General features: G+C 28.9%; 3 protein-coding genes across 4 annotated transcripts; 1 reads left to right on the forward strand and 2 right to left on the reverse strand.

The window, feature by feature from the left end:
- Positions 1-5,722: 5,722 nt before the first annotated feature.
- LOC129608670 (signal peptidase complex subunit 2) lies at positions 5,723-6,962 on the reverse strand. Its single transcript, XM_055520330.1, has 2 exons — positions 6,783-6,962; positions 5,723-6,569 (listed from the first exon to the last, which is right to left on the reverse strand). The coding sequence occupies exons 1-2, from the start codon at positions 6,840-6,842 to the stop codon at positions 6,030-6,032; spliced, it is 600 nt and encodes a 199-aa protein (XP_055376305.1). The 5' UTR covers positions 6,843-6,962; the 3' UTR covers positions 5,723-6,029.
- A 1,724-nt stretch (positions 6,963-8,686) lies between these two features.
- LOC129608627 (uncharacterized) lies at positions 8,687-18,291 on the reverse strand. Its single transcript, XM_055520262.1, has 10 exons — positions 17,836-18,291; positions 14,272-17,415; positions 12,042-13,825; positions 11,099-11,981; positions 10,967-11,033; positions 10,699-10,910; positions 9,950-10,500; positions 9,702-9,867; positions 9,038-9,648; positions 8,687-8,981 (listed from the first exon to the last, which is right to left on the reverse strand). Exons 1-10 carry the CDS (start codon positions 18,011-18,013, stop codon positions 8,802-8,804), a joined length of 7,776 nt encoding a protein of 2,591 aa, XP_055376237.1. The 5' UTR covers positions 18,014-18,291; the 3' UTR covers positions 8,687-8,801.
- Positions 18,292-19,456: 1,165 nt separating this feature from the next.
- On the forward strand, positions 19,457-25,069 carry LOC129608588 (uncharacterized). Of its 2 annotated transcripts, XM_055520204.1 has the most exons (11): positions 19,457-19,589; positions 19,878-20,767; positions 20,834-21,196; positions 21,254-21,424; positions 21,480-22,106; positions 22,169-23,439; positions 23,504-23,757; positions 23,824-24,073; positions 24,142-24,312; positions 24,381-24,485; positions 24,612-25,069. In XM_055520204.1, the coding sequence occupies exons 2-11, from the start codon at positions 19,915-19,917 to the stop codon at positions 24,759-24,761; spliced, it is 4,215 nt and encodes a 1,404-aa protein (XP_055376179.1). In that variant the 5' UTR covers positions 19,457-19,589; positions 19,878-19,914; the 3' UTR covers positions 24,762-25,069. The 2 variants fall into 2 exon arrangements, with proteins under 2 accessions (XP_055376179.1, XP_055376178.1); XM_055520203.1 differs by having other exon boundaries at positions 20,834-21,424; positions 24,612-25,068.
- The last annotated feature ends 176 nt before the right edge of the window (positions 25,070-25,245 follow it).

The following is a 25,245-nucleotide window of genomic DNA, read 5'->3' on the forward strand; positions in this document are numbered from 1 at the left end:
GTTTTGCTTTAAGAATCAAAAAAACAAATTCAATTGTAATAGAAGAATAAAAATACAAAAAAAAATATAAAAACACACTTTTTATGCAAGTTTTAATAAATACGTTTTTATAGCTGATTATTAAAGTTTTGCAATTTCAATATTGAAAAAAAAAACAAAATAAATGCTTAGATAAAATCGCTTGATATTATGAAAGAGAAACTTGTTTTTTTTTTTCTTGCTCTTAATGCACGTCTTTACAATGCAAAGTTTCGAATGAAACTGAAATGAAAATTTTGTTTTTCATATTATTTTGGTTCGTTTACTGTTATTCAAGTTAAATCAGCCAGCCAGCCAGTGTTGTTTGTGTATTGTTGTTGTTTTCTTCTGTTCAATTTAATATTGGAAATTTTTTTTTTTATTTTCGTTTGTATTTTGATTTTGGGTTCACTTTATTTCTGTTTTCGTTGTGGTTCTTTTTGTTTCTATTATTTTTTTTCTTGGTTTTTTCTTTACATTTCCATTTTGTTCGCTAATTCGTTATTCTTATATTTTCTTTTTATGAATTTTTACTTTTGTTTTGAGTATTTTTCTGGTATATAGTAGCAGGGTTGCCATTTCAATAGTGAGAATATTGCTGTTTGTCTATATCCTTAATTTTGAAAATAATATCTTTTTAACTGTTACAGAATTACAGACTGTTAATTTTCAAAAATGGTTGTCGAAAAAATTAAAAATTTTATTTGTTGAAAATTTTGTAAATTCCGTTGCCGGTTGAGAGAAAATTTCCTTATTTATTCAAAATTAATCATTTCTAACCCTGCTTAAAGTACTATATGCATAGAAAATGGGAATATACTATTCATTATGTTTAGTCAATATAAGATATTGACGCACTGCGATGATACCAAATTTTACATGCCAAGTTTTCAACAGGAATGCATTTCTTTGTGATAGAAAAATATAATAAATAATTTTAATCGAAATATCGGTCAATCTGTCTCATATATCTTAATTTCAAATAACTGACGAACTTTTCACGATAATCCGGTCACATGAAATGAACCTAAAATAAAACTTAAATTAAAAGCTAAATTTACATATTTCTAGGGGCTTATTGGAGACCTTAAAATTTGAAACAATCGTTTTGGCGATATTTTAGTACTTTCTGTTCACCAAACCAAAAAATATATTTTTTTGGTTGATTATGGGCTGGTCATATCAGATTTTTCTACATAATAGTGAGACGTTCTTATTTCATTAATATTTTTCCTAATATATAACTTTTTAAAACGGATATGGAAATTTTCTTTTCTTCCTATGGCAATCCTGCATGGTAATTGTTAGTAGCATTAATACTCTTTGTGCTTTTTACAATATGAAAATTTTATTAAAGAGAAATGAATAAAACAAAATTGATATGTATACATAATACATAACATATAGGAAAATGAGCTTATGTGCTATGAATTATGATGATGAGAATGAGATGAGAATTTGAGATGAAAAATATTACTAGAGAGATTTTAAGTTACCTAGCCAAATGATGCCTGCATATACATAATATATAAGTATAAACAAAACATCTAGGTATACAGGTACAGTATTATTACCTATATACGAGTAATAATGTAGAAAAAGGAAAATAAAGTAAAGAATAAAATGACTCTTTTCGACTTTTCCATTCCATTTCTCTTTCTCAAAATTTTAGCATGTATGTATGTATATACATATGCTATATATAAACGTATGTATGTATAATAATAATAATAAAGCCTGAATATAATTTATTTTTCCATGTTTCGTTTCAATTCAATTCATCAGATATCATTATTTCCATAAAACTCTTATATCAAAATATTATGCCACAAAAACTCAATGATAATCTTTTATGATTTTTTATTTAAAATAAATGATAAAAGAAACGTTTATATAGTAGTATTTTATAAATGTATAGATACTAATATAACTGTTATACATAATATACAAGTATATGTATGTGTATAACATTATTGTAAGAGAAGTATAATAACATAATTTTAATCTGTTATTATATTTTTAAACAATATTATATTTTCACTTAAAATTTGAGGTTCTCATGAGGATTTTACTTAAAAATTTATTTTATGATTGAGAAATTTGAGAAATTGAGGTATGTACTTTAAAAGTACCTTAACGAATACTATTATTTTATCATCTTACTTGATTTATGTGATCGGGCTTGGTTAATATAATATTATGTGTGATTATGACAGTTTTTTTGTGAGGCGTATTTATTCGGGAGCAAGGAAAAACACTGTACTGTTTAAGACAATATTTAAATATTTAAATTTTAACGTAAGTATTTACGAAAACAACTCATAAGCTAAATTGTATTTTAATACTGTATAGTGTAGTTACACTGATAACTAATAATAACATGTATTATAAATTCGAGTCATTGCAGCTTTTGCATAATTCAACAGATTTGCAGTTCCTGGATATTACAAACTTATATCTAGGTGACTTTATTCGAAGGATTACTGTACATACTAATTCTTGCATATCATAATTTTTGTATATTTTATGTGCGCATTAATATATACACAGTATGTTATAATAGAGTTTATAATATAGGTAGATTTGGGTACCCAAAAGAAAATGGTAAAGAAAATAACCGATATGAAAACAAAAATATTAAAAAACGTGGTTACTTATTCAAATTTGATAAAATAAATACTTAACGACAAAGAAGTATTTAAAAAGGGGAAATCAATTTTTTTTTTTCGTACAACAACATTTTATTTTTTTTTTTGCAGAGAAAAAGAGAATAGTTCTTGAAATTTGTACATACTTTTGAAAACCAAATGAAATAAATAATTTTTTCATTCAATTCCATTTTTTTGGAAAATATTGAGTGCGTGAACTAAGTGAAAATTGAAATTGGTTACATGCATTTACTCTTCATATAAACATTTACCGTCTCCCAAAATTTAGATTTAATATAAACTTGTAAATGGAATTAATTTTAGAATTGCGCTTAAGTTCTTGTCCAATATTCTGTATTATTTTTTTTCTTGCTTAATTTCCCATCTTATTATTTTAGTTCCTAAAATGGACATTACAATTACGTTAGTGCTTTTTTGTAATTTTTAGTTTAAGATTTTTTTTTTTTTTTTTTTTATATCTACTATTTATTGCAACTAAGTCCATTCAACCTAACAAGCAACTTTATTTTAACTTTTAAGTAGCGTTGTGGGGACATACTATCCAGTGATAGCCGTCCAGTATTATTAGTTGTATTCTTTCAGTCTCATATCACAATTGATCAAGAGGTCTCCTCCTTTGCAGGCGGCGGGCTGTGTTGTTTCTAAGTAGCTTATTTATCTCACTATTAGTATGTTGCTGTACTTTAGATTTATGTTTAGTTGATTGCTTTTTGATTTCTTCTTCTACTGTAGTAATTTTTAAATCTCTATGAATCGTATCGTTTCTCACGTACCAAGGCGCATTCACAATATTACGAAGAACCTTATTTTGGATAGTTTGAATTATTTGTATATTTGTTTTTTTGGCGCATCCCCAAAGCTGAATTCCATACGTCCATATGGGCTTAATTATTTGTTTATAAATCAATAATTTGTTGTAAATATTCAATTCAGAATTTTTACCAATCAGCCATTGCATTTTCCTTAACTTTATATTAATTTCTTCTTTTTTCTTTTTAATATGCTCCTTCCAACGTAGTTTCACGTCTAGAGTCATACCCAAGTACTTTGCCTCATTTGCAAACGGCACCACTTTATTATTTAAATTTATTTCGATGGGATTGATAGTTCTGTTGGTAAAATTTATGTGTGCTGATTTATTTTCATTTATTTTGATTCGCCATTTTTTCATCCAACGATTTATTTCATTTAGAGACCTTTGAACTTTTTCCGTACTTTCTTTTATGCATTTATCTCTAGCTTTAGTTTAAGATAAAACAAAAAAAGATAAAACAAATATCATTTTAATTTTTTAATAGTTGATTATAAAAGGAAAAAAAAAGATGTTTAGAGGTTAATTAAAAAATTCTGATCTTCTTGTGTAAACGTTCCTATGAAAAGGACTATCTGATATACATATATAACTGTTAATTTTAAATTTTCTTTATTACTTGTCCAATTTATGATTATTTGGTCCAATTCAATTCAAATTTATAAGTTTCATAATATAAATATTTACAAAAGATGATGTAAATTTTGATTTTGCGGTCACAATCACAATATTTAATTAGTATCCGCAAATAATTCCTTTTTACATAAATTATATTAAAAATTATCGCCCGCGGTAATGCTTTCTTAATTTATGCTTGCACATTTATTATTAACTTCGAACATAAGTTAATTTTTAATGTAAATCAAATATATACATAATTTGATTTGTGATTTATAATTAATTTACAAAATATTTTAATTATTTATAATTTTATCATTTTCTATTACAATCTGCACTAAAGCTCTTTTTTCTGATTTCAGTGTTATGTTCATATTGTGACGGATAGGAGTTGAATGCAAAATTTCAAACTTGTATCACTCTACACCTTAAACGCTTCTTAATTTTTTTTACATTGAATAATGAATGAGAAAACAATATTGAAATCAACTTAAATTTTTGTTTCTCTACTTTATTGGCATCTTTTTAAAAGAAAAATTTTTGATTTATGTATATTACTTTTTATACGTAATATAGTTTTGAAACATCAATAAACCAACAAAAGTTTTTTGAATTTTTCACTTTTCAAAAAACTAATAATTTCTTTTAAGATGTCCTTGTATGGTTAATAAAAAAAAACTTGATTTACTCTTTTGGTTCCGTTGTACTTTTCTTTTTTACATGGGCGCATCTGTTTTTAATCAATAATTGCCGGTTTCCATTAGGCCCCCATTTTAGTTTTAATGTTTATTTTACATTAAAATACAATCATCCTTAATTTTCAAGTTGTAGAAACTTAAGAAAAATCAAATTTTCATATATATATATATATTTACGTCATAATATCTACATATTATATTATGTACACACGCATATTTTTACTTAAGAGAGAAGTTAAGATCCTAATAGGGTGGTCCTGTTTTTTACACAAATTTTTTTCAATAGGATATCAATAGGATTTTTTCAATTTGATATGTAATTTTCAATTCATCAGATTATATTTTTGACCCTTATATTATTACTTCCAATTGAATTTTCGGTTTTTTTAAAGTGATCTTATCAGCTGAAGAATAATTGAATAAATGGTGGCTAAATTTAGTATGGATTTTGGAAAATAGGAGATACGAGATACAAGAAAATTTCTCAATCGATGCGAATATCTTCTCAGTTTTTCTCAACAAATATCTTCTCAGTTAGCGAGTAAAAAAGCGAGATACACGATCGCATCCTACTTGTACATCATTTCTTTTTTTTTTTGCTTTAATTAAGTTTTTTTATCTTTAATTTTTAGGCTACTCATACCTACCGTATCGAACGAAAGCAGTAGGTAACTACTTTGTGTTTAAGATACATTATTTGCTGTGAGATACTGAAGAAGAACAAAGAACATTACTTTTTGTAAGATAATTGTGATTGGAATTATATTAAAATTATGACATTCATATGTACATTATAAGTATCAAATATTCCTTTAAACTATAATTTTTTGTTAAATTTGATTGTGAATAAGACTTTATAACAAAAAAAAAAAATACTATTAAATAAAAAATTACCTTTTGAAATTGATAAATATTAGGTGAAATTGATAATTAGGTTTACAATTTTTCTTTCCAACAATAAATTTTTGTTATCTACAAAATTTAAAACAATTTAAAAAAAATACAAGCAAAATTTTTCATTTTGAGAATAACCATACTCTTTTTTTAATCTTCAATATTAAGATACCTTATTAAAATTCTATTATCTATTCAAAAAGAAAATTTGAAATTTCGATGTAATACCTAAAATGAATCATTAATAAATGCTTAACATGTGCTTCATTCAAAATGAATAATTTAAATTATTTCAATTTTTCGTTTATGCTTTACATCTAGTTATTTTTCTTTCTTTTCAATTGTTAAAGAATTATACAATCTATTAAGTTCATTCGCTACTAAATTAGATAGAATTACACCGTTGCTGTCAATAAATGAAGCACAGGATTTTGTTGTAGTTGCTTCTCTTATAGATTTTGAATCTTGCACTGTTAACACCAATGTATATTTGTCATCGTATTTTTTCATATCAGAGCTAGCCTGCCATGTTCTTGTAGTTTTACCGTCTGGATCAGTTTGTATTGCAATCGCAAAAATTCCCTTTTCTCCAAATGTAGTGTATATTGTTAAAATACCCATTAGTATAAAATATGTTGTAACGCACATCACTAGAACCGGTTTCGATTCCGGAAAAGGATTTTGGTGATCCCATCCTAATGCGATAAGTGCAACAGTAACTGCGAAAGCACATATTCCTAAACGTATATCAATTAAACCGAAGTGTTCTTTGCAATTCGGACGATCTAAAAGCGCACTTTTTACAGCATCATCAAGAGCATGCTTCACTGCTGAACCATCCCATTTGTTGATTTTTAGAACCTAAAAATAAAAAAAAAAAATTGTTCAATCAAAAATGCTGAAACAAAAACAGAAAAATTGTGTCAACTTAATTGATTATATCGAATTATATTAACGAATTTCTTAAATTTAATTATTATATTCAAATCGCCAGCTAAGCAAAAGATTGACGTGTCTTTCCGAAATACAAATGCTTCTAAAAAAAATAACACAACTATAAAAATTCAATTATACCTCGTCTACGGGTTGCTTTTCTTTTTGTGGTTTTTCCTCTTTCTTCGGTTTGGCAGACATTATTTAAACGAGATTGTTCAATTCGAAAACAAAATATTTGAAAGACTTTACAAGTCGTATTACAAACTTTAAAAATACTAAAAATTAAGACAGCAACGATTTAATTTTAATATGCCATGCAGGGTTGGCGTACTGCTAATTTGACAGTTAACAATCAACCATTTGTATCAGATTATTTTATAGTTGTTTCCTTGATAAACATGAGCAAAATAAAATACATTTGGTTAGACATACCAACTACATTATCATTTTAATGTGTGACGTCATCAGACAGAAATTTCTTTCGATGTGTGAGGAGAAATAAAAGAAGTTGTTTATATCATTTCATAAAAATATTTCCCCAAAAACGTCATATTCGTTAAAAACTACGACTGTCAGCAATTTTTTAATAGACCATGAAATGTTATAGTCATGAAAATTGGAAGCAGTATGTTAAAAAATTTAATAAATAAAAATTAAAAAAGTAATGTGATATCATGTCAAAACCTTTAATGGACCTTAAAATTAATAAGCTGAAAGTGTAAGAAATCTTTTTAGAATTTTTTTTATATGGTCGAGAATACCACAAAGCTTTATAAACGATCGAGATAAAAAATCAGCTGATTGTCACCAATTAAACTTCAACTGAGCTATTTTCTAATTTTTGTCTCTCAAATAGACTTTATATATGTTTGCGCGCATAAAAGTCCCATTAACTGTTAACAGATGTCCAAAAACTATATTTTGATATAATTAAAAGCTATTGTTGTTTTTAAGGTCCACGCTGTATAAACAAAAAGACGGTTTAACATTCGTTATTTGATAGTTTACAATTTTCACACTGCAGCTCCAGATCGAAGGAAACGGCGAATTTACGTATTCATTTTCTCAACTCACCCTTGTGGTGATGAGAAAAACAATTTAATCAAGATTGCCGTTTAGAAATATTTTTGTAGAATAAGAATATGTACTTTTTTATGAGTGGAAGATTGTAAGAGTTTATCACAATTAATTTGGTTTATTTCAACGAATTAGAAATACTAAAGGAAGGAGCATCTTTATTTCTATCTCACTTACACTCGCTTAAAAATCGGATTTTGAAAAAAAAAACATAGAGAAGCCCAACGAATTCGAAATACTAAAGAAGCATCTTGAAAAAACAATGAAGCCAAATTTTTTCTATATATCTCTTTTTTTGCTCCGAGCATTATCGAAGTCGTAACAGGAGCGTATTTATTTTATTTTCTTGTCTGGGCTCTTATATTAAATATGTGTAATTAGTAAGAATGATAAGTTGAAATTTTTTTTTTGAAGTAAAAACTAAAAAATATTTCAAAATATTTTTTCATTTTAGATATCTAAAAAAAAAAACCAAATTTAAACAAAAATTTTCTCTTTGAATAAATTTATTTTATAAATTTAAAATATATGTAAGTCCTTTAGTATTCCTAATTTGTTGGTTTATTTTGTAGCAATTTTTTGTATAACATTTCTTTTCATTCATTTTTTTCTGACAATGATGACAGTGACCGTTATTTAGAATATAATTTCTTTTCATAATATAACGTAAAATTCATATAATTGATATTTTGATTTGGAACTGAAATTTAACTATCCTCTTGAATTCCACAAAATTCAAGAATCTAAACTGTACCATATATGTATATTTATAATATTGCAATTTCCTAACTGCCCTCTGACTTATTCCTCAATTTTTGTGGCCTGAAAAGCAACTAAATAACATAAAAATGATAGAAACAAATAAGGTTTTTTATTTTTCATATTTTGCTTAAATCTCATTATAAAATTTTTAGAAAAGAAATTACATGCATACACAAATGAATACATGCATATATGTATATAACGTATCTATTATAATAAATAACAAACTTATATAAATTAATCTTCAAACTAATATTGTATTTTAGTGAAATATACAAATTTTCAATTTCAAAACTTTCTATATCATAAAACCTAATTTTAGAGATTTGGTAATTTCTTATATAATATTCTAATAAAACCATTTTCATAGCCGAAAGTATAAAAATTTGAACCATGGAAATTTGAATTACATGCTACTGAGTTTATGCGAACGTAGTAATCGAGGTTGATTAGAGGATTTCGTTCTTCTGTATTATAAATTTTATCTTGCTTCTTACTCTAAAAATGAAATCAAAAGTAATTAAAAATTATGCAAAAGAAACATTTTATCTTACAAAATTTAAAGGGCCAAAGACCAAACCATATTTAATTTTGTAATCTTTGTCAAAAAACTTCAGAGGTTCTACGTTTTCTTCATTTGAAGTAGGCAATTTTGGGTCATCGTTCTTTATTTTATTTCCCTTTTTATTATTTTTAGATAACTCCCCAGTTGTTAGATGATTATTACCGTCGAGTCTGATTAAATCAGTATATGTTACTATTTTCGCATGCACATATCGTTTTAATGTGCAATCTAAATTATACTCAGTTCTGAATTCCATTGTAAAATCTCCATTTTCAGCTCCAATTACGCAAATATTATTCCATGGATTATAATCCAGACATGTAATACCACTGGGAATATAAGCAAATCTTTTGCGTGTAAAAAGTAATTGCATTGGACTCATTGCTATTGGTCCAGCTATACATAAATCACTGCTGGAAGCAAAAACAATATTTTCCCAAACAATTGGCCAAGTAAATGATGTTAAAAAACTTTTTGAAATGTCTTCAAAAACAACAGTTGGATTTGATGGATTTTCAATGTCCAATATTTTCAGGATTCTGCTATATGATCCGGCTGATAACCATCGTGCTTCTTTGAAATCGTAATGAAAATCTAAACCTAAAGAAAAAAAGCATGTCAAAAATTTGTTCAAATATTTACATTTCACTAACATGTTATATGTTTTTCACTGACTCTAAGGAAGCTAATAGGCGAAAATTGTAACATTTGATTTTCTGTTTCACTTTGAGAGCAATTTAAATTGTCTTCTGGATTGATATCAAATAAAGCTACACAACCATTAGCATAGCCAGTCGCAAGAATGTTATGCCCTTTGGCCTAAAATAAAAAGTTTTTTTGCAACTTAAGTTTTAAAAAATATTTATTTGATATTATCAAAACTTATGCCCATTAAAATTACCTTTGACCATGCAATTTTGCAACATTGCACAAAGTAGTGATTTTTTTTTTGTAATATTTCGTCATATTCATCAAAATTGAAGTTCATTGTCAGTTTTATTACTGGTTCCAAAAATATTAGTTTAATATTATCATTTAATGTGCAATATAAATTTTGTGGTACTTCTATTGGTAAAGAATATATTACAGCATCATTTTTAGCACTTGCCACCGCTAATAAACCTAAGCGGTTTATGTCAAGATTATATCCACCACTAGGTAAAAATTTCATATCATGCACTGGACCGTCATCAAGAGTTATACCATATTCAAATGAGAAGTTAGGTGAATCAGATTGTGAAGCAAAAACTTCACCAAAACTTTTTTCAAATATTTCTAATTTAAAGATGAGTATTAAAGTTTTATGAGATTTTTGGTTTATGACCCTAGTGTACTTATTATAATTAGATTTAAAACTTATAGCTAAGTATTGTGACTTTTGTGAAACTGAATCTGGTAAAGGCACCCATTCTAATGCGGTTATAGGACCACCGATGTACAATAAAATTTCGTCTAAAATGATTTTGAAGATTTTTAAAATTTTTTTTTTCAAGTATATAATTTCATATATAAGTACATATATGTGAGTATCCCACAATACATAATTTATAGCTTTAAATAGTTTATAAAATGATGTTACCTTAACATAAAATTACAATTCAAGCTTTAAAAACACATCGTGAGATTAAGTAGAAAATTTGTATATGTTACCTCTATTTTTTATCCATTTGAAGGATTCTAGTTCTAGAAGTTCAGAACATTTAGAACTACCAAAACGTTTGTTCATTTGCATTTTTGAAAAAGAAAATTTCATTGATACATTATTGACCGGCTGGTATTCCTTAGATATGATATTATCAGTAGAAATGCAAATTGGTAGAAAATTTGGGAATAAAACATCTGAAGTATAATTATGTTTGAAACTGTAAGTGAATAATGTTCATAAGTAACTAATTATTATTATAGTTATACATCTTACAAAAATTTGCTCGAATCTCGAACTTTGTTTGATATCTCTCTAAAAGGATATCGATCAGATGGTAACACTAAAATTAAAATAATTAAAAAAAATTATATTATATTTTTAACAAAAGTATTATAATTATCCTACAACTTCTTGCTCTGCTAGTGCTTGGAAATATTTGGAGACGTTTGACATAATGCTCATTTGACTTTTTTGGTTTCTTCTTCCTGTTGCATTCTTCGTCAGAAATGTTGCTTTTCTCTTCTTCAGTAGAAACTTCATTTTCATCAACACCAGACGAACATTCTTCAGATGATTGCGACAAATCTTTTTTGGAAAATTCGATTTCAGAATCACTGTTCAAGTCTTTCAAATTTTTTAAACTTTTTTCATGCTCTTTGTGAACATGTGTTTTCACTATTTCTGCATTAGTATCAGTAAATTTACAGAGCGAGCACTTAAAAGCTATTCTCAAAATTTTGTTACAATCTTTTATATGTGCTTTTAATGAAATTAAATCACTAAAATTTTCTTCGCAATTTTCGGCACAACATTTCACTGTCATGCCAGCATCTAGTTTTCTTTTCCAAGATCGGTGAATTCCGCCGCGTGTAGCATGAACTGTTTTTATATAGTTGGAAGCATCAAACTTTATGTCATTTTCGATTGCTTTTAATTTATTTTCTGCTTTAACTGTGGATTTTCTTTTAAATCTTCCTGTATTACTAAGAACCTCAGTATTTTCTGAAATTTTTGCTTCATCTTTTGTTGGCTCATTTTGTTTCAATAAACAATTTTTTACGTGGGAATTAAAGGTCACATAGTGAATGTGTTTTTTACAGATCTCGCAAGCCAAATGCGTTTTACTAAACCTTTCTTCTTTTTCAAGACCACATGATACAATGTGCGATAGAACTCCTAATGCAGATTTGAATTCAGTTTGGCACATTCGACATTTAAATGATTTGATATTAGTGACCCTCATAAAATTTATCATAAAATTTAAAACAGTGTTATACTGTGTAACATCCTAAATTGGGAAAGTTAAAGTTTTTTATTGTTAGAGACAAAAATTAGATAAGATACTCACAATGCTTTCTTCACCGACAATCCAACCAACACCATAATGTGATTGCAAGTGATCCGACCATGCTGAAGCTTTTTTTAATACTGTTTCATTGCAGAGTCCACAAATAACTTCGTTTTCAAGTTTTGTATCTTCAGCTATATTCTTAATTTTAAAATTATCTATATCACAGCGCTTATCAATTAATAATAAATTAGGATGCAATTTTCTTAATAAACTACTATTTTCTGCCACTTGGGCTTTACGACGAGCTGGAGTAACAGGTATTAACTGATTGTAAAATTTTTCAAATGCACCAACTTTCTGCAGGTGTGAAAACGGTTCAGATATATTTACTTCTGTTTGTTCTTTTTTTCGGCTTCGTTTTTTCTTTTCAGTGTTAGATTCTCCTGTTGTTTTTTTATCGATTTTCTTATTGCCTAATGTATTATTAAGATTTAATTCTTTCTTTATCTCATCTTGTATAACCTGGCTATTAGCGTTTGATTTATCAACTTTTTTATTTTTCTTTTTTTTTATCGTATCATTAACTTGTAATGTTTTATTTTGAACATCTTGTTGAATCAGAATACTATCGTTAGCATTACAGTCATCCAATTTTTCATTTTTTTTCTTTTTAAACGTACCGCTTATACTTAATTCTTTATATTGATCATGCTGCTTAATCTGAACGTTATCATTAGACACATTCATTTTTCTATTTTTCTTCTTTTTTAACGAATCAATCCCAGTATTATCCAAATGTTTTAATTTTTCTTCAATAAATTTTTTAGGAATGCCATTATGCATTAAATTACTATGAGAAGTATTTATATTCTCTAATGCATTCAATTCGAAAGTTTCGAAATTATTAATTTTTTTTTCTTTTATTGAAGTATTTATTGTTACTTCAGTTTTTGTGCTGGTTTCTTCAATTTTATTTGTATTGGAATGTATTTCGCATAGTCCACTCGTTTCTGAAACATTTTTCGCTTTTTTATTTTCTAGACTTTCGGAAATCTGACTTGTTTCTTCACATTTCTTATCATTTCCTTTTAATAATGCATTTCTTTCACCTGTTTTTAAAGTGTTGTTATTTTCAAATTCATTTTGAATATTAGAAAAATCTGATATAGAATGTTGATGATCACTAGTTGTCGAATTTTCACTATCTTTCCTAGATGAAAAATAATTTCGTTTATCTAAAATTCTTATTCTATTTTCTTTTTTTGATTGTTCAGTTTCAGAAGCTGAACTATTTGAAAACATATTTCCTATACGTATTGGTCGTTTTTTTAAAGGAACGCAGTCATTTTCGTCTGGACTATCCGTATCTGAAGTTAACGCTTTTTCAAATTTTCTTTTTGAATTTTGTAATATTTTTGAAATTTTCCTTTTACGTTCAGGTGGATTAATTAATTCAGGTTTTATAGTGGATCCAAATGTAATAGTTTCATTATTTGTTTCTTGTTCAATAGCCATATTGCGAGAATTTTGTAAAAAATTTTTAAAACAAATGTTTTGTTCACTATCTGAGCCTGTATTAATTTTGTGATTTAAATTTTCAGAAAATTTTGAAGGTAATTCTGAAAAAATGGCGCTTGTTATACTCTCAGCATTTCCAATTTCCCTTTTGACTGCAGAACAAGCTGTGCTTTCCATTATGGAATACTTACTAGGCTCGGACTCAATCAATTTGTTGGCTATTTGATCGATTGCACTATTATAGAGCTGGGAAATCAAGTAGTCTTCCTGTTTTACCAAACTTAAATCAAATCCATTAAAAACAGAAGTGCTTATGTTGCTCTCTAAAAAGGAAAAATTTATATTAAACCCATTGTAGTGAACACTTAACAGCTACGTAAATTTTTATATTCATTTTTATATAGAAATTTGCTTAACAATGCCATTACAAGTGTTTATTTTATTTAAAAGAAGAATAAATTCTTTAATGGATGAAGATATTAAAATGCGGTAGAATTCAATTAATGGATGAATATAAAAAAATGAATTGGTTTAATATTTTTACTAATGCAATGAATTAATCCTAAAACGGTTTTTTTACCATCTCGAAAAATAACATACTTTAAAAAAGTAATTTAAAATTAATAAATAAAGGAAAATTTTCCTTGAAAATTTAAGCATTAGTGTTAAATCAACAAAAAACTATAACAATGCCAATAAAAAATTTAGGGAAAAGTACGTGCGCTGTAAATAAAATTGGAACACTCAAAAAGTCATTAATTCCACTTACCATTTGAATCGTCTCCTTTAAACATTTCTGCGTCGCACGATTTTTGTTCACTAGTAGTAACGAAGCTTTCACTTTTTGTTGGATTTGAGTTGACAGTTTCAGAACTGAAAATTTCTGCTTCGCAAATAGATGAATTTGTTTCTGCTATACATGCGTCTTTTGAAAACGTAGAACTGTTTTCATGGTGTTGGTTATTGTAAATATTTTGCCCAATATCATTTTTGTTTTTGTCAGAAGATATTTTAGTATCATGTTCAGTATTGTCAGTGGGATCATTATCACTCCCTTCATGCAATTTTTCAACTTTTGACTTATTAAAATTGTTTGCTTCATTAGTTAGTTTAATTTTTTTTGTGTGATGAGGACTAATTGCTGGATTTTCAATATTTTCTGGTCTTTTTGATAAATTAGAATTTTCATTTTTTACTGCAGGAGTTTTCTTTCTTTCAACTAAATTTATTTTACTACCACGCAAGCGGGGCCTCCTGCTACTAATGGGAATAGCTTTTGGTTTCATTGATTTTTCTTTAGCATCGCAATTCAAGTTATTTGAATTCGTTGCCGTTTGTGTGGTAGTAATAATTTCTTCTTCAAAATAAGGAACTTCATCTTGCATTAGAGCTATGTTATCTGAAATGTTATTTGTTTTACCAGTTATTGAATTGCAACTTGATTGAGTTGCATTAATCTTATCATTTGCACAAGCAGTAATATCACTACTATTTTCTTTGATTTCCTTCGAAAGAGAAATATCGTGCATTAGAGCTATGTTATCAGAAATATTATTTGTTTTGCCAGTTATTGGGTTGCAATTTGATTGAATTGCATTGATTTTATCATCTGCAGAACCAGTAATATTACAACTATTTTCTTTGATTTCTTTCGAAAGAGAAATATCATGCATTAGAGCTATGTTATCTGAAATGTTGTTTGTTTTACCAGTAATTGGGTTGCGATTTGATTGAGTTGCATTGTTGTTATGTTCACAATTATTTTTTTCGGTTATTTTCGAAGGAATTTCACTATTTTCTAAAACTTTTTCGTGTTCTACTCTTATGAGGTTGCGTTTATTTAAATATTCCTCGTCAGATGGATGTTCCAAGATATCTGCATATTCCAATTCTTTAAATTCGCTCAATTCTGTTACAATGCAGTTTGATTCAGAGTTTTTCATTTCGATGTCATTATTTACGTCAGATTGTTCCTCAGAATGAGACTCTTGTGTTAAAGTTTCTAAATGATTATCATTATGATTGCCATCAAATATGGTTGTCACAGAACTACAATTGTTTACAATTTCATCTATTTGAACAACATTTCCTAAGCAAAGATCTAAATTGACTTTTTCACTTTCAGCCAAAATTTTGTTTTCAATAACAATAGGAGCTAATCTTGGTGAAACAGTTTCCTCTTCAAAATGTTTTTCGCATGAACCCGTAGAAGGAAATTCTGGAATGGTTCCACTTTTTTCTTTTATTTGCGTAAAAGATTGTGAAATATTCTGTAAAAAGTCCTCAGGTTTCAATATTTCTACTTCGTCAATAGTAGAACTTGTATCTGAGACATCATCATCTTCATTTTTGATAAAATCATTTTGGAGATTGCACAAGAAGTCAACAGCATCTACTGAAGTTTCTTGGTTAAATGTCATCACTGTATCCGAAGTATCTAAATGGTATTTAATCGGTGAATCTAAATCATTTGTATTATGAATTTTTTCGCTATTTGTAAAATTTTGTTTCCAAATAGAATTTGTATCAATATTTTGAACTGATTTAGGCGAATACCCAATTGACTTCTTTTGAAAAATTTTATTTGAATCTAAATCTTGAATTAATTTTGGCGAATAACTGCTTGAGCTACAGCGTTCTGGTGAGGCATCAATATAGGGTAGACAAACAATATTTTGGTCATTATCATTCGTTATGTCCTGCAGATTGACATCAAAATTTTCCTCACTTTTTATGAATGAGTCATTAGGATTTCTTTGCTCTTCAATTTCACTTATCAAAAATATTTCCTGGAAACTTAAATCATCCAATTTTTGCTTTGGTGGATTTTCTGGTGATTTAAATATCGAGTTCTTTTCTAATTGTGTTTTGATAAAATTGTGAGCTATTGTTGTTTTTTCTTCAATTGAATTTTCTTTTTTTGTATATTCCGATTTCTTCGTATCATTCTTTAAATGCTTTTTATTTAAGATGTGTGCCCTATAATTATCGACTTCTTCTCCTTGAATATTTATTGAAGCTTTTTGAATTTTAATTTCAGGTATTCCGTAATGCATACCTTTTGAACTTTTCAATGCATATATATCTGGTGTGTAATTAAATGGATTTTGCATTTTCTGCGAGCCATAATTACTTTTTTCTAAATTTAAATTACTTGTGTTAGTTTCTTCATTTGTTGAATATTTTTTGTTGTTTTTATTTTTTTTGCTATTATAATCTTTAAAATTGAGATTGATGATTTTATTCCTACACTTTATTTGATCAAATTTATTTTTATAATCTGGATTAATTCCCAACTGCTTAGATTCCTGTTCAGTTTCAGTACCATATTCTAAACAACGTTTGAAATCGTCCGTTTTAATTTTTTCCTTACGGGGAGCTTTTAAAAGTTGTTCGCTAGTACTTTGAAAAAGATTATTAAGTAAAATTTCATTTCCCAAATAAGGAGACTTGTTGATATCTTTTGGGCTTTCAAAATTGAAATTAATTGAATAATCCACATTCTGTCCTGCGCTAACTGAGTCCAAATTCAAAACGTAATTGTTCTTATTTCCTGAGTTTAAATCGACTTTATCTGCGTTGCTGGTAAAATTCTTTGACGGCACCTTATCGGAATATTTTTTATTTAGTATTTTAGAATTTTGTAATTTATGTTCATCTATTTTTTTTCTGCTAAAATTTAATTTTTCCGGCTGATTTTTATTTGGAAAATCTTCTAATTTAGTGATACAAGTTTCAACTGCGCTTTTTGAGGTTTTAGTGAAAGTTTTATTATCACTTTTTGAATTGTTTTTGTGCAAAATTGATGTTCTCAATGTTTCTTTAACTAAATTCGGGAGCAGTTTTGGCTTATCTTTCCTAACGTCAGGGTAAATAATATTCATTCGTTTTGTGGATGGTAGAGCATCATCAGCTTAAAAAACAATAAAAAAAATATATATTTTTAAATAGAAATGAATGTTATTTAAATGACCACAAAAAAAAAGTTGCAGAATTTGGATTCGAACCCAGACATTAGTAATTTCAAAATAGCACTTTGAAACAATCATGCTACTCTACATACCCATTACAAAAACCAGTGGAAAAAGTAATTCATAATGACAAGAATAAAATATCTTCAAACAAAAAAAAATTAAAGACAGTATATTTCGCAATTTCAAAAATTTAACAATGAAAAAAATAATTTTTCTACTCGTATTATAATTGTAAGTTAAAATTTTATCTTACGATTTCTAATAAGCAATAAGTGGTTAATGGCTTTTTGTTTTGCTTATTTGTTTCTCTTCAATGGATCAAACTAAGTAATAATTATAAATACATTTTTCAATCTCACCTTGCAGTTTGTTTACAGCATTTTTTATTTGTTCTTTTATTTTTTGAGAACTGAAAACTTCCTTTAAGTTTTTAAGAATATCAGGATTGGTTTCCAATTTTATGACTGGTTTAATAGCAGTAATTTTCTTACTAGATCTGGGTACATTGATATTTATATTATCATTATTTCTATCCATATTTGTTTCTTGTTTCTTGTACTATGGAATTTTTTTTATACTTTCGTAACTGCTTCAATTAACTTAAAACGTGGAGCTACTATACATTAGCATTAAAATGTATATTTTATATTAAAGCTTAATTTTCAAACCACTTCGTAAGTAGTTTTATATATATTTTTTCAAATTTTTAACAAGCTTTTGGAATTATTTACAACACTATTATTTTCACAATTAATTAATTTATTACAATATAAAATTATTTTACAATTGCCTTTTCTCAGCCAGTCAGTAATCAATTCAACCACACCGAAATACTTCAAAAATAAAACTTCAAAGAATAATATGACAAGATAGCTGAGTTATTTGACGTTTTTGCCATCAAATAAAATAATGCGTCAATGCAAGAAAATTTTAGGATTGAATTGCTGAATTTTGTACTTCATGAATTATGTGAAATATAAGCTACGTTGATACACGCTTTTTCAAAATTGGGTAATTCACACTCAATAATGCTGGTTAGCAACTATTCAACTTGGTCCTTGGATTGAATCGTTAGTGGACTAGTTGATCAACCATTTGGTGGTTGAAACTTGGTTAAAAAATATATTAAAAAATTTTAGCTTTTGTAAAAAATGTTTATCAACGTGTTAAAGAACCTAGCTGAATAGGGTATAGCTAACATAATGTAGAGAAAGACGCGTTGTTCTTATTTTAAACTGACTTATATCATTCGAACAAATTTCTCTCTTGTGGGTTAATTGGACTGTGCGAAATAAGGCTTCGTAATTTTTTTTTAAATTTATTTAACTGTTTTGTAACAAAATTCGTATTTAGTTCCGAATGATCAATGTATTAATGAAATATTACCACTTTAAAAGAATGGCTAAATTAGTAACAAACGCTTGAAATTTCAATTAATATATAATATGCATTTATTAATCATTTTGGAAGCGCTATTTGGTCTTGGATCGGTTTCAGATTGGTTATAGGAATAAAATAGGAAAAATAAAATTTAAGGATTGCTAAACGAATTTGTACTTACGGCGAAAAATATATAAAAACAAATTCACTTAATTGACTGAAATTTAATTGTGAAAGTTGAAAATGAAATGTGTATGCAAAAAAAAATTATTTGGTCAAAGATGACGAAGATGGTGGTGTATACCATATATTGTCAGCTGCACTGGGTGCTGGTGTTACTTAGCCAATATGAGGGGTAACTCTCAAACATTTAGTTAGTTTATTTTCTATAATATGCCTTCATTCACAAAATCTAGGTAAACATACCCAAAAAGCTTATGCAATAAAAACAAAATTTTTTGTGCTCAAATGTTGCGCGTCGGTAAAAACAAAAACGGCAGCACTAAAGTAACAACAACGCACAAACTGCTAAAGCTTTTTGTGGTTCGTCGCTTTGAAGCACTGAAATGGAATCCATTGCATTTATCTCTAAGAAGAGAAGGGATATACATCTTTTTTAGAGTGTATTTTGTTAAGAAAAAAAACTTATTGGAAAAATTTGAAGTTTTTTCTTTGGAGATTAATATTTAGAAAATATGAAATTCACAAAACAATTATATATTATATAGAAAAGGTAAAGTAATGGCTAATACATCATTTATTTTTCGAGTGAATGCAAATTGTAGTAATATTGGCAAGTTCGGCAAATAAACGCTTCGTTTGCATTTTTTTTCTAATTAATAGAGTTTTTGTGATTTCTTTGCAAAGTTTTAATATATTTTTCGTATTATTTAACATCATTCATAATTCTATTGGCTTAACCTTTTTAAAAAGTTATTAAAAAAAATTGCCAAACTTTAATATCATTTGTAGCGTTGCACTGTCAAATTGATTTTGAAATGTTTATTTTTTTCAATTGTAGGTTTATAAAGTTAAGCAAGTAAATAAATAAAAGGAATATGAGCTCGTCTGGTGGTGCCGGTTCTGGGACCTCGGACAATACTTCTGTAATTAGTGGTTCAGTTAGTGGTACTTCTGGTGATAAGCAAACTCAACAAATACTTCAAAAATCTCTAGGTGGGGGTACAACAACGTTTCCCATAAATTTGGCAGCAAATAAAATTGGACATGTTAAGCCTGCCACTATAGATACTATAAAAGTAGCTACGCCTATTCAAACTGGATTATCTGGTAGTGGACAAATGCAGCAAACTTCGTATAGACCTGTAACTACACGTGTTGTAATGCCAACTGGGACTATAGTACCTGGTACAATGATAAAACAAATAAACGCTGCACAGGTTGACAACACGGGTAGTGGAGGAAATGTTCGTGCTCAAATAACTGCTATTCCAGCAAGGACAATATCTCAAACATCGATTACGGTAACACGGTCTGTTACGCCAACGACTTACATACCCAGACCTGGAGTAAATACTGCTACAATACAAACAACCCAACGAATGTCAGCTCCGATAAGGAGTTCTACACCACCAACAGTTGCCAATTTGGCTACTGGAACTTTTGTGAGAGGAGCTTCGGTTGCAAGAAATTCTTCTTCACCGGCGACAACGGTTATATCACCAACAAATGCTACCTGGATGGCAACTGGTGGTCAGGTTCAGCTGATTAGGACGATAAGCCACCAACCCCGCCAGAGGTTGATTACCCAAAATATAACAGGCAACGTTTCAAATCCAGGTGGAGTCGTATCTGCTTCTAACGCTGCAGCTGGAATTGTTGCTGTTGGCCAAGTTTCTGGTCCAAGTCAAGGTAGTTCAGGTTCGGCCCAAGGTATACCTTCGCATCAAGGTACATGTTTTTTTTGGTTATACGATTGTATGTATTAAATTATTGAGTGAGTTATATTTTAAATAGGGTCCATTCAAACGTCTCAGCAACAGCAACAAACGTTTGTTGCAACATTGGCGACGGTTTTACCACCACGTCAACAAACAGCAACACTGGTATACAGCAATGTGTCAAATTCTCAAGGGCAGCAATACACTTCTGTAACAGGAGGGTCGGCACAGCGTTATACGGTTGCAACTCCAATTACTGGGAGCACGCAAAGACAAGTAAGACCCATACAGCTAAATAATAGAGCATTTTCAACAGCAACTAAATTGGGTACCGTGAGTGGGATGAATACGACTAGTATTAGTATTCGAGCACCTAATACAATACCTGTTTTAACTCCAACAATAAATACTGGCAACACAGGCACCAATACAATACAAGGTAGATTAACAACTACTTCCGGTCCTAGTGGAAATGCGAACGTTAGCTCTTCTGCAGGTTCATCAGGAAATATCAATTTGCCAACAAATAGCTTAACAACAACGAGAATAATTCAATTACAACAACAACCTGGTACAGGAGGACAACAATTAATTGGAACTGCAGGACAACGTATTACAAGTAATTTGATAATGCAGCCAATTATAATGAATACAGGAGGAAAATTGGGTAATGATTTTATAATGCGCCGAATTCGGTAAATTTATAATTTAATATATTCTAGGTATACGCACACCAGCTACCGTTAATCCAAAGGGTAGCTCTTCTCTAACTATTACCCAATTGGGCAGTTTAACTAAACAATCTGGAGCCAATATTAGTGGCATACAAGGGGCAACAATTTCTCAATCAGCTATAAATCAAACTGGTGCGACGGTGGTTGCGTCTGTTGCTCCTTCGGGTACTATAGTACAACAAACTGCGCAGTCTCAACAACAATCACAATCACAACAACAAAATCAACCAACGTCAGTTAGTTTAAGCGTTTCAAGCAATCAGCAACCTATTACCCAAATTGTCAGTGTTAATCAAGCTCTATCTGGAAGTACCAGTTCTGGTCAAAGTGGTCAAATTATATCTACACAAAATGTTCCAGTATCTGCAACTGTTGTACCTCTGGCCATTACGTCGAAAGGTGCAACGAATGTGTTCACAGGTACTCTTAATCCTATTAAAGCTGGTACTGGAATCGCTGGATCAATTACAAAAGTTATATCGCAATCACTACAACAGCAGACACAACAGCAACAGCAGCAACATCAAGCTAATAATTCAGCATCCGTTGCAGAGATTATTACATCACAATCTGGCTCTGGACAACATCACCAACCAACAAGTGTTTTTATACATGGTATGCAACTAAAAATATTTTCATACCGATAAAATAAAATTTATTTTAACATTTTCGTTTAGCCCGTCCGCCAAATTCTGGTTCTGGTGCAAGTGGGGGTGCTACAGTTATACCAAATAGTGGTACTTTTCTGAACAGTGGGACTTTTTATTACGAATCCGTTCCTGCCAATTCAGTTACAGTATCGACCGGGGTACTTTCCCTTACAACAACTACGGTAACCTCTACTGTTTCCTCCAGTCAACCTGTTACATCTATTTCAGCTGGAAATATTTCAACATCTCTTCCTTTTTCTCCTTCCGGAAATGCTGGTGGGGGGACGTTTACAGTTGTACCCGCATCGGCTGTTACAAATATTGCTGGTAGTATTGGAAGTAGTACCAGTGCAAGTGGTTCCAGGGCCATAGGACAAATTCAAATTCCAGTTTCTGGAAACCTGCCAGTTGTATCCGCTTCCGCTACATCGAACGTCAATTCAAGTCAAATACAGGCTGTACCAATTAGATTCAGCAGTCAAAATATCTCTCAACATACAATTCAGTCACAACAGCAACAGCCGCAAACATTACAGCATAATACAACGTCATCAGCACCATCAACTCTTAATGAGCAAGTTATTTCTACAACTGTTCCGTCATTATCTAGTGCTCCGCATCAGCAGTCACAACAAAATTCATCTCAAGCCCAACATCAAATAATTACTATGACGACTCAGCAAACGCACTCTGGACAATTGCCTTCTGGAAATGCAAATCAACAAACCGCCCATATGATCATACCAATTCAAACTTCTTCAATAAAACTAACAGGTACATCTTCTGCGACGTCATCTTCAGTAGCACAAAGCAATCAAAGGCATATAACAAACAGCAATACAAACTCTGGACCTGGAAACGTTGTCCAAGCAATAGCCAACATAAGTTCTGTAAATACAGCCTTTTTAAGAAAACGTGATACTGAAGGATCCCCAATTAGAGCTGCGAAAAATTTGGCTCCAACATTATTATCTATGGGAACATCCTCTGCTATTTCCTCAGGCAGTAGTCCTGTTAGTATTTCAAGTAGTACAGGAAGTGTTGTAGGTTTAAATGTTGCATCCAGCAGTAATTTAAGTAACACTATTCAACAAAATAACAGCAGTAGCAGTACAATAAATTTAATCAATCAAAAAGAGCACCAACGTGCAATATCACCCATATCAAGGCCGGGATCATCAGATGGCTCAACAACTGTGAGTGCAAATTCCAGTCCCGGTCTGGATCAACAAATGAATGAAGAGTTGCAACCGATGAATCGTATTAGCAGCGAATCACACTTTAATCCTATAAATGAAGTAGCTATTTTAAATACTTTATTTTTTCTTGATTCCTTATATATTTTATTCTTATAAAATTTAGATGTATGCTAATCATCAAAATCATATTCCTTCTTCAATAACTGGAATGAGAAGGCAACAACAACAGCAACAACAACTGCACCAACAACAACACCAGCAACAATCCCATCAACAGCAACATCAACAACAACATCTTCAGCAGCAACAGCAACAAACGCAATCGCTACACACAGATAGTATTCAAATTTCTCAGGCTGCTGTTAGTAATGGAAATATTGAGTTCACCCCACCAAGGAAAAAGTCTAGGAGATCTACGTATGTAGTTTAAAAAATTAATAAAAACATTAAAATTTATTCAAATATTTTTTTTCATCGATTTAGCAATGATAGTCAGAATTCAAGTGTTTCACATCATCAACAATTAAGCTCGCAATCTGGACATTTACCAACACAAAACAATCAAACTATTGCCAATATTAATAATTCAGTAAATGCAAACAATGGAAGCATTATTGGAAATATTATTCAAGAAAATGCTAACAAAGTTAATAACAATGTTGTCAATAATAAGGAAAATGCAAAGCCTACAGATTATATTATTAAAAAGCCGCGAACATGTAATCTTTTAGACGTAAGTTTGTTCGATAAAAAAAATTAAATTTTCTTTATGATATTAATTTTAAAAATTCCATTTCTCAGACTTACAAACAAAATTGGAAATCGGCTAACAATCACTTTCAACGTTATTCTGATGTTAAACCACGTGAGGAACGTCGTCCAACAGTTATGGATTTAGCTAACCAAGCGAATGTAATACAAAAAATAAATGGTTGGAAAATTCATCATTTAAGTGCCCAAATGGAAGATTTGGTAAGAAAAAAAATTCAGTAAACTAATTTCTATTCATTGTTCATGATAAAATGTCTTAATTATTATAGTGTGAAATCGAGGGACAGGTTTATGATAAATTAAGTGAAATGTTAAAAAAATTCGAAATACATGGAAAAAATTCCGAGTTAGATCGTGTTAGTGAATTAATAAAGGTAAATAATATTTTTATTGAAATTATATTAAAATTAATGTTGTTTTTTCTTTAATTTTTCACAATTTCAAATTTTTAATAGAAAATTAATTATATTTTACAAAATTTAATATTATTTAATTTTCAGGGAAATATGCAACGTAGTAAAATAATATCTGATGGAGTAAATGAAGCTAGATCGCAAATAATGAAAATATTTGAGCATAAAAATCATGTTTCCGATATTATTCATCGTTGTGCATCCAAAAGAAATTTTAAGAAAAGAGAAAAGCCATAAAAATCTTTGAAAATGAAGAGAAAAAAATTATAATTTATGCTAGAGAATGAAAAAAAAAAAACAATTTCAAACAGTTTTTAAATATTACCTAATTATTTAATTAATTTTAAGTGAAAAAAAAGAATCAAACGATAAATACAATTTTAAAAAGCTTATATAAATTTCATATATATGTATATATACAAATTTGTATGAATATATATATGTTAATATGCATTTATATGTATAAATATAAATTTTACATATATTTACACGCATAAATTTCTTTCAAAATTGGATCTGTAAAAGTTATCATTTATGATAAATTAAATGAGAATTGAATACAAATTCTATTTTAGATTTAGAGAAAGTCATGTTGTTTTTTTTTTTTTTTTGTATAAATATCTCTAATGCATCTATACATGAATATATATATCATATAACCTATCTATATGAATATATGTATATTTGTCATGAACACTTCTTTAAATTTTATTCTTAATGA

Source organism: Condylostylus longicornis, unplaced genomic scaffold, assembly GCF_029603195.1.
Source record: "Condylostylus longicornis isolate FDR11 unplaced genomic scaffold, ASM2960319v2 ptg000033l, whole genome shotgun sequence".
Taxonomy (NCBI): Eukaryota; Metazoa; Arthropoda; class Insecta; order Diptera; family Dolichopodidae; genus Condylostylus; species Condylostylus longicornis.